At 33.5% G+C, this 14,596-nt stretch overlaps 1 protein-coding gene across 2 annotated transcripts in view; it reads left to right on the top strand.

Annotated features, from left to right (window-relative positions):
• The window catches only part of LOC145294088 (DNA-binding transcriptional regulator BolA-like), a 51,006-nt gene extending 36,778 nt beyond the window's left edge, over window positions 1–14,228 (top strand). For both annotated transcript variants that reach the window (XM_080141161.1, XM_080141152.1), the window contains one exon: window positions 13,970–14,228. In XM_080141161.1, the coding sequence (XP_079997287.1) occupies window positions 13,970–14,056 (87 nt within the window). In that variant the 3' untranslated portion in view covers window positions 14,057–14,228. The remainder of the gene's footprint in view (window positions 1–13,969) is intronic.
• The last annotated feature ends 368 nt before the right edge of the window (window positions 14,229–14,596 follow it).

Raw genomic sequence — 14,596 nt, 5'->3', positions numbered from 1 at the left:
GACCAGAAGTTCGGAATGTTAAAATTAGGCAAAATCAATCAAACCGATATGATGACTTTGAAAAATGGTTTGCAAAAAATCGACTCCTCCTTATAGAAAACTGCCCAATTGAGGGTGAAGCAATTAATGTTTTTGGCCAATTTTTCGAAAATTGTTCGTCCGAGATGTCGAGCTTCAAAATGATACCAATCTCGTGAAAATCCGTCGCCTCTGTCGAAAGTTTTAGGCAGACATACATACAAACATACATGCATACATACAAATAAGTGAGATTTATATAATAGAAGATAGATGTATATATGTGCATTGTCTTTAATGAGTCTCCATTCTCAAAATCTATCTTTTCCATTACATCATGACTACACAAAGCCTAAACATCTTTGCTGGGTTTTAGTCATGTATCTTTGTTTATATTATTGTTAGCTTAAATTCCATCTATCAAGTTAACATTTTTGTCTGTGCTAGATATGAAAACTAACATTCATTTATATCCAAACATTTTAACATAAATAATTTTATCTGTAAATATTAATAACGATCATAATAATAATCGTCAACCAACATATCTTTCAGCATTGCCCGCTCAATATCTAACACCCTTTATTTTGATTTGAAACCTATGGTATCAATATTGTGCCTATGAGAGGTGGTCCAAAAATAATGCCTTGTATTTTTAATTCTGTCTGAATGGATCCAAAGGGATTGCAAATTGTATTGTTATAGTGATTGAACATGCATCCATGACCTGGAACTTATGCATTCATGACCTGAAAGTTTCATTTCTCTGTTGCAGGTATTGACGGTGTGAAACTCTAAGAAAGCAAGTTCTGTCATAGACATGTATCAGAAGTAGAGATGCGTCATTGAATTCTTGGCAAAAGTGCATTCAGAATGGTGGTGACTATGTAGAAAAATAAATTTTAGAGCACAAATGGTTGCTTGTTTTAATAGTGCCCTCCTGTCTTCGTAGCTCTTCAACTTTTGGAGTAAAAAAAGTAGAAGGCTTTATGTTTGGAACAATCCTTGTATATATATATATATATATATATATATATATATATATGTCATCCACATACAGTAATGTTTCGTTGTATCACAACTCATCAGTGCGGCTAAACATATACCTTTCTCCAGCCGTGTTACGAACTTACATCGCATTGACAGTTGGCAGCTCTCACCATATATATATATATATATATATTATAGTTATAATAATTTATGAAATAATCATTATTTATGTACACTTCAAGAAGTCAACACTCTTGAGGAGGGCTATGAGGATATAATCCCCTTAAAACTTCAAATCTGTCCTATTTTTATGAAATTTAAATCATTTGTATAAAATCTTTTGGGGAAGATAATGAAAGTGTCCTCATAAACTAAGGGAGCTTTGGGAACTGAACCTCATTTTGAACTTCAAATATATCCTATTTTGATGAAATTTGTATAGTATGTATAAAATGAAATAGGTCCCAAATCTCTGCGTTACTCTCTGTTCTGAATATCTATGTGCTCTCACTTCTACGCAACCCATAAGAACACAACGCCTTTAAAAATTTGGTGCTTCTGCATTTATCAACTCGCAGCTTTCACAAAGTTTCTCAGGTGTGCTCAACCGCTGATGAGGATAACCGGAAGTGGCCGATCGCAAAATTTATAATGAAAAATCATAATTAAAAACATGGAAATACAATAAATAAAATTACAAACATCTAACTCAATCCTAACCCTAAACCTAACTGACGCGATTATAATTAACTTTTTAATTTTTTTCCAATTCATCAAAAAGTAACCTTCATATCGTATTAGCTAAAAATGCAGCGCGTTCGTTAAAAGTTGAGAAATACTCGGCCGACCTCTTTCAGTTATTTCCGTTAGCTGCCAAGCGAGCCTGAGCTAATTTCGTGGAAATCGCAGGTTGGTAACTGCAGAAGCACCCCAAAATTTAAATGTTTATCCGATTTTAGTGAACTTTAATCCATATGAATAAAAAAACTCATTCAGAGTTATTTTTTATACATTTCAGCTTCTTCCGAAGAAGGCGGGGCGGGGGGGGGGGAATAAAAACTAATGAAGTAACATGATGTTGAGCACAATTACTCAATCCTGAGCAACGTTTGGTCTTTGTACTAGTATCTTTATAAAGTTAGCTGCTAGGCATAAGGTGTCCAAATGTATGCTATATTTAGTTTTACTTTCATGTAAAAAAAGGTGGAAACCCTTTTTATACCTCTGATTTGTTTTTGTAAAATTTTAGCAATACATATTTAGGAATCAATTAATAAATATTCTCTAAATTTCATCTTATTTTAAAGAATTTTTAAAGAGATTTTGGAGGACATGATATGAGCACAAACCTCTGATTTGAAAATTCAAATATATCAGATTTGCATTGAAGTTGATCCAGCCGTTAGATACAAATGAAGCAAGATTTCTTGTATTTCAATTTTTTCTTAAGGATCCCTTAAGCTTAAGACACTGTACATCATAAAGACGGTTCTTTCAAACTGCTATGTTTTTGGTGTGTGTTTCCAGTTTCTTTGACATCTTTGAAAATGGACTCAGACGCAATTTCAGATGGCTATACTGAGTTGATGTCCATTGTTGTCAAGCGCTGGGTAGAGGGTGGCTACGGGGAGGCCATATGTTTAGTAGCAGAACTCCGCTTCATGTCACACCTGAAGTGGTTGTCTGAGAACTTTCGCAACTTCACAAATTTCAAATATCTAGACTCCCAACTTGCCAGATTGTAACTTCATGGAATATTGTGTGAGGCACGGTTGAGAAAGCCATCAATTGTACCGATTGCATCACTAAGAATGAGTTGATTGTTAGGATCAAACTGCATTAGCATATAATAAAAATACTAATGAATAACTAATTATACACTCTTTAAAACACCCAAATTGGAGCCTGTCCACTGGATATATTTTAATGTCATTTCCATGACAATGTGTACCAATATGACCAGACTATTTGTCTTTTTTCTTTTCTAAATTTTATTTTTTAAATTTCTATGCTTGTTTAAATAATCTAAATAGTAAAAAAGTGCATAAAATAAATAAAAAAAACTATATTCTAAAAAGTAAAAAAAGAAATGTGCGCAGAGGCGAAACAAATAAAAACCTACTTAACATTTCTTTCTTTTTGTTTCTTATTTAATCAGAGACAGGAAACGGCCAGGTGAACTTTTTGACATCAAGTGAAGGAGGACTCATAGCACCACCTACTCTTGTCATTAGTTCCTAGAATTTTTATCTATCTATCTATCTATCTATCTATATACATTTCTATCTGTTTCTTGGTTCCCTGACAAAGGAAGGATTGGACCTAGTAATTCACTCCCATTTGTCTGTACTTTTCTCAATAATCATGCCTTGGATTTTTTTGAAATTTTGCACAAACATTAGTCATGGTGAAAGTAAATTTTTGGCAAAACAGATTTTCCAGGATAATTCTGATTGCCTCGCTAGGAGGTATTACCATGGTAAAATTGCCCCCAAATCGTTCATCTGTTTATTTGTTTGCACTTTTCTCAATAACCAGGTCTTGGATTTAAAAAAAAAATTGCACAAACATTAGTCATGGTGAAAGTAAATTTTTGCCAGAATGGATTTTCCGGGATAATTCTGGTTGGCTCGTCGGGGGGGCATTATCGTGGTAAAATTGCCCCCAAATCATTCATCTGTTTATTTGCTTGCACTTTTCTCAATAACCACGCCTTAGATTTTTTTTGAAATTTTACACAAACATTAGTCATTGTGAAAGTTAATTTTTTACTCGTGGAGGGAGGGGGCTGTTTGCTTGGTTTGTTTTTATAGAAATTGCTCCAGACAAGGCATGAAGCCACCTGATGTAAGGAACTAAAAAAATACTTCTTGAAGGTCGGAACTAGTCAACTATAAATGTTATATGGGCAAATTCTGACCCCCAAAACAGCAATTCTCCCTCCTTTGTCAGAAATATCGCTCATTGAATGAAAAGGAAAAAAATAAGGAAAGCAAAAATTAATGAGGTTGCTTAAAGTGAATGCCAGGTTCACTTTTTACTCTCTGTCTATATGAATTTCTATCTATATCTCTGACTATATCTCTGTGGATTGTGCTTGTCATGTTGTTATCTGGTTTGTTTGTCCCCAGACACAGTGGATAACATTATCAAAATGATGATCTCATCCATTAAAGCAAAGATGGTGAGTAACCAGGCTCAGTGGACTTTTTTTTTTTTGTGATTTGTTCCAATTGTACACAACCATTTTGCACTATGCAGAACTGTAATAATATACAACCGGAAGTAAACCAAGCACAAAAAATTGTGCTAGACTCCTCTGATCAATCACTCATAGCATGAAACTAACAATCAAGATAGATACTTTATTCATCTATTATATACACGATAATGGAGATGGATATGAACTCAGATGTGGAGAAAGTATATTTGGATGATGAGGGTGGTCGGGAGGTTTGTTTACCATTGGAGCATAGGGTGTAGCAGGTGGTAGTATGATTGCAAGAGTTCAGAGTGGATGAAATAAGTTCAAGGAACTTCTGCTATTACTAACCAGCAAAGCTTTTCCAATGTTGACTAAAAGAAGAGGCTATCAGGTATGTGTATGCAGTATCATGGTGTAAGTGAAACCTGGCCAGTGAGGATTGAAGACATGCGTTGCATGGAGAGAAATGATATGAGAATGATATGACGGATGTGAGTCAGACTTTGTTCTGATGAGCTTAGAGTAAGATTAAGTCTGGACCGTATAAGGAGATGTGTATAGAACAGGGGCTTTTGAAAGAATGAATGGTCGTTCTTGGATTAATAAATGTAGAGCAGTTGAATTGACAGGTTCAGCTCACAGGGGAAGGTCGAGGAAAATACAGGAGGATGTGATAAAACATGTCTTGAGGAAATGAGGGATAAAAACCAGGCTAAAGATAACTTAGCTTGGAAATCGATGCCTTAAAGCTGTTCACTAGATTCCAGCCTGTAAAATTGACATTGAATCAATTATGATGATGATGATGATGATGATTTGAATCATCCCTCGATTGTTCTATTATTGAACTTCATTATAATCTAATATTTGATTATTAGGGCTATGACAACAGCATATTCTTTTCATTGTTTTGACTCTCAAGTATATATTTGACACAGTTAATCAATTGAGAACCACATCACTCTATATAAAAGCATATAAGATATTAACGGATACACACTCAAGAGTCAAAACAATGAAAAGAATATGCTATTGTCCTAGCCCTATTGATTATAAATATGGCATGCCAAATCTGCATATAGTTTGTGGTACTCTACTAACTGGAGCAGTTATGACTTCACATAACTAGCAAAGCTGTCTGGCATTGGCCAAGGTAAAAATGTAACATCTTTCTGTTAAAACTTCTGTCTCTCCTTTTCCCTCCTTCTTCCCACTTCTGTCTTTCTTTCAGCCCATTTCTCTCTCTAGACACACAAACACATGCACGCACAAGGAATGAGTCTGCGTAAGATGATTAACTCTGTAAAAATAATCAAAGTTACCTCCCTTTAATTGTTGACTTGAAAACACCCTTTTTTTTTTCCCTGACCAAATCGTCAGTTTAGTGTTAAAAAATGAATATTTTTTATAAATTTTAAATATTATTCATTCAGGGCAATGTTGGTTAAGAATATACTAACTTTGTGAGTCTATTTTTTTGCAGTTTTGAACTTTTAGCTGAACATACGCACACAAACAACTGCTCTTTATTTATTAGACTAGCCTGAGTGCTCGGCATTGCCCTGGTGTTTGGAAAAGTGTGTTGAGCAAAAAGAAAAAAACGTGGTAGTAGGCAGACAGGCTTGAACCCGTATCGCAACGGAGGAAAAGAATGTGGGGGGGGGGGGGGAAAAAACGTGATGTCTTTCCTGTTGCGCCCATCACCAAACCGGAAGTGACAAATGTTTAAATTAAGGCTAGTCAATTGAAAAGAGGGGATGAATTCCGAAAATATCAATAAAAAAAGTGACCCCTCCCTGTAGAAAAGTTCCCAGTTGAGGGTGAAGGAATTAATGTTTTTAACCAATTTTTCGATATTTGTTGTCCGAATGGTTTCACATTAAAACAATATTGATCTTATTAAAATCCGTCACCTCTGTCGAAAGTTTTAGGCCAACATACATACATACATACATTTAAACAGACAGGTGAGATTTATATTATAAAAGAGGACTAGCACAACTACCTGCCGTTGCCTTGTGGCAAAAGCAACATATTTTTAGTAAAACTTCTATCACTTTCTATCTTCTCTCTTTCCCCTTCCTATATTTTCACCATTCCTCGCCTTTCTCTGCCCACCCCATTCCTCTCTCTGGATATACACATGCAAATACACACACATACACGGGCAACTCTTTTTTTATAGATTTCTTGAGGAATGAGTTAGCATAAAAGAATTAACTCCTTGATTAAAAGATCAGAATTACTTCTCTTTAGTGAGTACATAATCTTGCTGGAAAATCGACCACCTTTCCTTAGTAAATCTGTGCCAGTTTAAGCGTTAAAGGATGAATAATTGCTTTCTAAATTTTAGATAATATTCATCCAGGCCAATCAAGAAAATACTTTGTTGGTATTTGTTTTGTCGTTTGTTTTTTTTTTTTTAGTTCTATCCTGATATATAGACAAACACATATGCAACTGTCCTTCCTGTTCTGAGAATCAGATCATCAATTTGTTGAGGAATGTAACTGAAATTAATGGTATCCATTAGTGTTGGGATGATTAATCGGAGTCAGGAATCAGAAAAACATCAGAACTTTTTGGGTATCGGAATTGAAAATTTGTGCCTATTTTCCAATGCCAAAAACGATTCCTTTTAACTATCTTTTTTTTATTTGATTTTGTTTTAAAAAACAAATCTTCCACTGCTGGTATTAATAATTAACTAATAAATATTTATTGATTTGAACTTCCAGTAAGACTAAAATCTATAGATTACTCCACCACACAAGTGTGTTTTTACGTTTGAGAAACAATATTCACATTAAATGTGTTTTTATTATAATAAGGATAAAATAACGATTTTATAGTTAAATATTTAGAAATTTATAAAGAATCAGAATCGGTAATTGTATTGGAATCAGGAATATTTAGTAATTATATTGAATCGTCCCATCACTATTATCCATGGAATATCAGGATTTGTGATCAAGATTTACTCCTCTAGATCTATCTTGTTCTATCTGTATCCATGCGTATTAATTTGGTAACCCCAAGTAAGATATGGTTCCTCATCATGCATGAACCATCATTCACTATGGAGAAGCTATATTTTGTGTTTTGCATAGTGCTGAACTGCATGGAAACCAGTTAAGTCTTGGAGACTAATTTGGAAAGCTAATATAATAAAGTTAGCCATTCATAAAAAATCATATCTCCAAGTTTTGTGATATTTTAATGTGTTTTATTTGGATTAATCAGGTAATAATTCTCATCTGAAGTGTTATCTGTACAATGTTTCAGTCGATGTAACCTCATACCTTCTTCAGGTGTATAAGTCACCATGTTTGGCAAAGGAGAAAAGGGGAGTTAACTCTACAGTACAGGTGTTAGGCATCAATTAATAATTATTACTAAAATTTCAGTTTCTTTGGAATTTTTAAAGAGTTTTAGGAAGTATAATATGGACACAACTATATCCTCATCAACATCATCTGATTTTTGTATTTTAGGAGTTGCAGTTGTCCCGGAATTCAGGGTGAGCAATACCAGAGAATGTCTCACACCCTCTATCCATAGGGTTCATACCAGTCATGCTACAAGCAGTCAAGTCACTTCATATGCATTCAAACCAAATTTCTCTTAGTCTTCTACGTATTTTCATGCCTAGGATATCTACATATGTTATTGAGTTGATTCAGGAGATGGCACATTGTACATAACCAAAGCAGCTGTGATGTTGAGTGCGTAAGATATTTTAAATCCCACTAATATCAAGGTTCTGATAGAGTATGGTTGAAGGAATTCTCTCCTCTAGTTTGCTGCTGCACAATTGCTTGATCATGGTGTGGTTATTTTGCTGAAGCTGTTGTAACCTACTCCCTGCTTCGTTTGTTCCAGCTCATTTGACTCATTGATCTAGTGGTCTCCATCAATTCGCTTTTTGAATGCCTCATTGTAATACAATTTCCTGTTCCAGTAGCTTCTTTCCAAAAACTTCAAGCTTGTGGAACTTTCTACTTGCTGATTTTCTTTCTCCTACCTATAGCCTTGTTTTTTTTTTTCAAAACTAAGGCCAACAGGCATCTCTTGTCTTTGCAATAATCATCTTTTGTTCTTGTTTACTCTTTACATCAAGTGGTTTCATGCCTTGTCTGGAGCGATTTTCATTAAAAAAAAAACCCTAAAAAAATCCTCCTATTTGAAAATTCAAATATTTAAAATTTTCATTAAATTTGATTCATAGTCATTAGACACCAATTAAGCAAGATTCCCTGAATTTCTTAGGATCTTTTAAGCTTAGGCCTTAAGGATTCTAGACATAAGTTTTAGTATCATGATTTTAATTTTTGTAAGGGGATACAAAAGTGATTAAAAATTGTTCTTTTTCAGGGAATTACTTTTACCCATTTAGGTGCTGCTATTTTTGTAGTATTTTTATTTTATTTATTTTTTTACAAGGGAGTCACCACTTATCAAGACTTGAAGGCTATTCATGAATAATGTATAAGGAGTGTAAGTTTGTAACTTGATTATTTAAGGGGCCGGCACAACAAGAACTTGTTTACATTAGACTTGAAGATGACTGTGTTGTAGTCAGCTGGAAAGCAGGCCAGCGGAACAGAGTTCTATAGGCTGGCAGTTTTAAGAAAGAAGTTTTGTTAATGGAATTTGCGTTTAGATTTAGGCACAGATAGAAAGTGGGGGAAATTTTAATCAAGCAAACATTGTAAAACATAACAGAATTCTTCCACTTGATTATATCTGTTTTTTTATTATTTTTTTCGATTTTTCTAATCATTTCTGTTTCAAGATCAATAGAAATGAATGTTCCATAAGTATTATTAGCATTTTTTTATTTTTTTTTATTGATCATATGTTTTTTATGTTCATTTGTATTTTATAACCTGAAGATGATTCAACAAGGATCGAAAATGTTAGTGATACTGATAGAACATTTGATATTTTTTTGATTTTGGCACAAAATAGATTAGTTGAAAAAATAAAATATATAATCCAACAGATGAATTGTGTTATGTTTAACAATGTTGTCTTAAATGCTATATATTTATATACACAGATTTTTATGGGTACATAATTTTATAATACTTTTAAAGAACACCGAACGTAGTGCCATAATTAATTACTGAGGGTTCAAAAATTCTCGAGGCTGTATACATTAATTTGCGCCAACCATCTCTGTGTAAGCAAAGAGAGTATACCCATAATTTAGAACTTATGCGTATTTGCTGAGATTGTTTCTCTGTCTTTTTTTCTCTTATTCCCTGTACAATTTATTTTATTTTTTATTTTTTTTTTACCCTCACTGTTAATTTATGGTCTTTTGACTACATTTTTTTTTCTCCCCCCGCTGCCAATGTATATCTTGAAAAAGGGTTGGCTGAAAGACGTCTTGATGAGGTTTTCTTCTGCTCCACTCCTTATTTATCCTCTTTATCTAATGTAGGCTTGGGAGAAATATATTTTAGAAGTGTATTTTGGTCTTTTTGAAAGTTTCTTTTTAATGGTTTATGTTTAAACTAAAAAAAAAAAAAAAAAAAAAAACCCTCAGTAATTAATTATGACACTATGTTCGGTGTTCTTTAAAACTATATATATATATATATATATATATATATATATATATATATATATATATTAGCAGGGAGACCTGACGTTGCTCGGGATTGACTGATGATCAATGAATGTTTCACACTCCCATATTTTTAATGTCATCAAAATCGGTTAATTTTTTTTTCAATCAAATCAATTTTTATGAAAGTGCTCTAATTGGGAACTAATCGTGCCTCCCCACAGTGACTTATGTCACAAGTAGTCTACATTGCACTGTAGAGAACCTATTGTTGATTTTATAAAATTATTTTTTTTTTATATATGTAATGGCTTGAATTAAAGTTTAAACTTCAAAAAGCCAAGTATCATGCTTCAAATGTGCTCTAAACAGAAACTTTCATTTTGAACGCATGCCTGTCATATTAAAGAACCCGCTGTTGATTTTATAATTGCTTGAATTTAAGTTTAAAATGAAAAAGTCAAGTATTATGGTGCAATTGTGCAGAAATATTTATTTTGAATGCGCCCCTGCCATATCAAAGAACCTACTGTTGATTCAATATGCTGGGTTTGTCGGCCTGTGTGGTAATAAAACTTCTCAAATGCATTTGTGATGTTAAGCTGTGTAAGGTGTTAACTTTGATCAAACGGTTGGTATTAACTTTAGTCCTTCTTTCATTGAATTATTTTGATTATCGATTATTCATACTTCTTGAATACAAAATAAGAACAAAGCCAGGCACATAAAGTATATTTGTGTGAAATTTCATAAAAATCAGCCCAGCCGTTTTTGAGTCCATAGGGAACGAAATCACACACACCCAAACACATGCAAAGTTCCTTTTATATAATAGTAGTATATATATATATATATATATATATATATATATATATATATAGTCCAGGTTAAGAATGTATTTGTAGAATAAAAATCCAGAGGATATCCACTGGGTTTATATAGAGCTATTTATATTAATATTTATATTAATAATTATTCATATGGACTTGTCTGTATACGTAATTATTGATATATCTATATATATATATAAAAGCGAAAATGTATGTATGTATGTATGTGTGTTCACTTTTTCTGTATGTCTATGGCTTTTTTCAGAGAAGCGGTCGGTTGGTTCACAACTTTTTAAAACTTTTTATATCACATATAAATTGTAATATCTCAGAGTTAACAACGAAGCTCGCTTGTCTATTTAATTTGCTCGATTTCGGGAAGATAAATATTCAACATTTGTCGCTCGCCGCATGTGGGTTAGTCTTTTTCCTATAACATCTTGGGGGAAAAAAAAAAAAAAAAAAAAAAACGTTCCGCAGTAAATGAAATACTATCCCGCAGTCAAACTTGACCTCATTAACTCATTAAAACGGGCACCTGCCAAATCCAAGTAATTAAATAAATTCAAATGTGTTTCCCTTAGCATCTCGCGGTGGGGCAATGGTTAACGTTGCACTCTTTTTTTTTTCACACTTTAATTTACAACTTTGCCTCAACGGTTCGGGTTTGATCCTCGTACTTACTTTTTTTTTTACCCCCAGAGTTTCCACACACACCTCAAAAATACCCGGGCAACGCCGAGTCCCCTCGCTAGTATATATATATAAAAAGCAAAAAGATAAGTTAATAGAGGTCAAACGTTAGACAATTGTTTCAATCTGTTATTGAGGAAATAAACATAGGCAATAAAGATAAGTACTGCGTTTTAATTTTTTTTTTTTTTTGTTAATGAGATTAAACCATCCTATTTTTTAACCATCTCCAATCTTATTTATTTTGTATAGAGTCACTCAAAAGTTATCATGACCTTTTAGAAAAAGTCATTCAGGAGTATAGACTTGTTGAGAGATCTCATCCTTAATATTAATCAAATACACAAGAAAAAGGGAAGATGAAAAGCAGATACAAACCAGGGTTGTGGAGTCAGAAAGGTCTAACTCTGACACTTAGAATTCCAAAATATCTCTGACTACTTATGTTAAAGTTTTCCAAAATTCAGATTGCCTCTTCATTTTTTTTGAAGATGAAAACTTCTGACTCTGATTATTAGCATTTTTTAATTTTTTATTTTTTACATAGGCATCACCACTTATCAAGGCCCAGAGGCCACTCGAGGATAAGGGTTAAAGAGTGAACAGTAGTCAATGGGACAATATCATAGTAATCGTATTTGAAATTTGGTAAATTGGATTATTTAAGGGGAACGGCTCATCAAGAACTTGTTTATGTTGGACTTGAAGACAACCATATTGTAGTCAGCTGGAAAGCAGGCAAACGGAAGACAGTTCCACAGGCATGCAGTTCTAAGAAAGTAACTTTGTTCATGGAATCTACATTATGTTTAAGCACAGATAAAGAGTAGGGGAAATTATTGATAGTGTTTTCTGCTAGACGAGTGTTTCTTGTGAAAGTTTGGCGAGGTGGGACCATGATAGATTGGAGCTCAGACGAGCACTTGCCATGAAAATAATGATAAAGCAGAGACAGGCTTGCAACGTCTCTTCTGTGAGAAAAAGGTTGCAGGGAAGAGAAAAGGGCATCCCTTACTAGGCTACGAAGTCTATTTTGAACTCTATCATGGCAGGATAGTAGCATTCTTAAAAAGTTCAACTCCAACTCCTTTCAAGACCTCCAATTCTTTCTAACTATAAGTTTTATATAGGAAGGTCATTCCAAAAGTAAAGCCTCCTATTTATTTTTAACTCAAAAAGTTGAAAAGCTACAAAGACGGGAGCGGTACCATTAAAACGAGTGGCCTTTTATGCCTCAGAATTTATTTTTCTACATATTCATCACAGTCCCCAATACACTTTTGCTAGTGATGAAAGATGGTTGTGCATAGGCATCTTGAGCGTGCTTTATCATACAAGGGTTGTTCCAAAAATAAAGCCTCTTATATTATTTTTTTTTTTTGTAATTCATAAAGTTGAAGAGCTATGAAAACAGGAGTGGTACCATTAAAATGAGAGGCCATTTTGTGCTCCAGAGTTTATTTTTCTACATAGTCACCAACATTCTCAGTGCACTTTTGCCAGGCATTCAATGATGCATCACTGCTTCTGATGCACATCCATGACAGAGATTGGCTTCTGAGCGTCTCACACCATCAATATCTGCAACAGAGAGAAGAAACTTTCAGGTCATGAATGCATAAGCTTGGTGCAATTAGTAATCCCCTCTGTGCTATTCAGGTGGAATATAAATATAGCAAGCATCACATTCAAACAAATATTCATGTATAATCTTGGAAGATGATAAGAGCATACTCTGCAGTAAAATCTTTATGAGGATGCAAGTTAAGTTTGCGTATGGTGGAATATAATAGGCAAGTGTGGCTGTCTATAGAAAGATATAAGTATGCTTGGCTGTGCATGTGAAAGGTGTAATAGGTACATATTCTTTGCTGAAGTAAGGAGATGAAGTAGGTAACCGCAACAAGTAAGCTGTTTAAAGTAAGAGGCTATGAATTTGTGAATAGACTGCAACAGTCGTACTAGTTTAACCTTTTTTGTACCAATATTCCTTAAATGGAACATAGTTTTCAACATACTATAGAAATTGTAATTTTGTTTTAAATTCAATTTTTATAAGTGATTTCTATTAAAATAGCTTCATTTTACTCCAGATTTATGAAAACATTTATAAATTATTCTTATAGTTATATTTAAAGCAACATTACAATTTCTATAGTATGTTGAAAACTATGTTCCATTTAAGGAACATTGGTACAAAAAAGGTTAATTAGTGTTTGTTTGTTTGTTTTTGTTTTACGGCATATCAACCCTTTTCAAGTTATTTAATGCCGAATCCAAAGATTTTTGAAGAACAATTTTTTAATAGAGTATATTTTTTTTTTAATAAGTCGGGTTCTATATAACCTATAGTTGGGACCCTAACAGGTACTACCACTCCGGGTCAGAGTGGACCTGGGAGCAATGGCAATTAAAAGGTGGCCCCACACTCTCCAAAGCCCGCAAGCTGGGCCTCACCATATCCAGGACCAGTTTAATTAGTGAAATATATATTTTTGCTAGTTAGTTCAAACATTGTTCACCCATACAGTAATACTTTGTCAAGTTGTAAAAATCCAATTTATTTTTATGTAAGTGTCACAAATTATATGATGTCATTTTTGACAACATGTTGTACAATGTCTATATCAGTAATTCATTATTTTGTTTTATCTTTAGGCACACACAAACTCAGAATGGAAAGAGAAAGGAGAAGTTGTGAATAGATCCCCACCGTGTATGGGTGGGGATGCTGGACGACATTGATTTTTGTTTTTCGAGATCCAAACTTCTGGAATCTAAAACGAAAATTGGCAAGCAAGGAAAAAAGATGAAGACATGTTTCTTATATATCTGTGATGAACTTTTCTGCCAACAAAAATATTAAATTAAAAAAAAACTGTAAATAAAAGGAAATAATAAATTAGAATAAAATTTACTGTTTTTTTTTTTGTTAAACTTGTTTTTGTATTTGTAAAATTTTTAATTTGACCCCCCCCCCCGAAATGAAGCTGTAACCATTTCTATCATTAGAATGTGCGATACTATCGATTCCCCTCCCACCAAAAAGATCTAGGAAGAAAAAATATGAGGGAATATGTTGATCAGCAGAACAAAGTTTAAGGAGAGTAGGCTTAGTAGAAAGATAATGGAGCGGAAGTTGTTTACCAAGGAACACAAAGGAAAGCTGAAATAGGATTGTTAATCAATGTGTGGGGACAAAAAACTGGACAATAAGGTCAATATTTAGAGTGAGTTTACCAACAGTTATATAAGTTTTGTGACAATTTACAACAGTTAGAAACA

The sequence above is a fragment of the Euprymna scolopes genome, chromosome 2 (genome assembly GCF_053919585.1).
Source record: "Euprymna scolopes isolate OS-2025 chromosome 2, ASM5391958v1, whole genome shotgun sequence".
NCBI classification, from domain to species: Eukaryota; Metazoa; Mollusca; class Cephalopoda; order Sepiida; family Sepiolidae; genus Euprymna; species Euprymna scolopes.
Note: the sequence above shows the minus strand (reverse complement) of the source record. Positions and strands in the feature narration are given on the sequence as shown.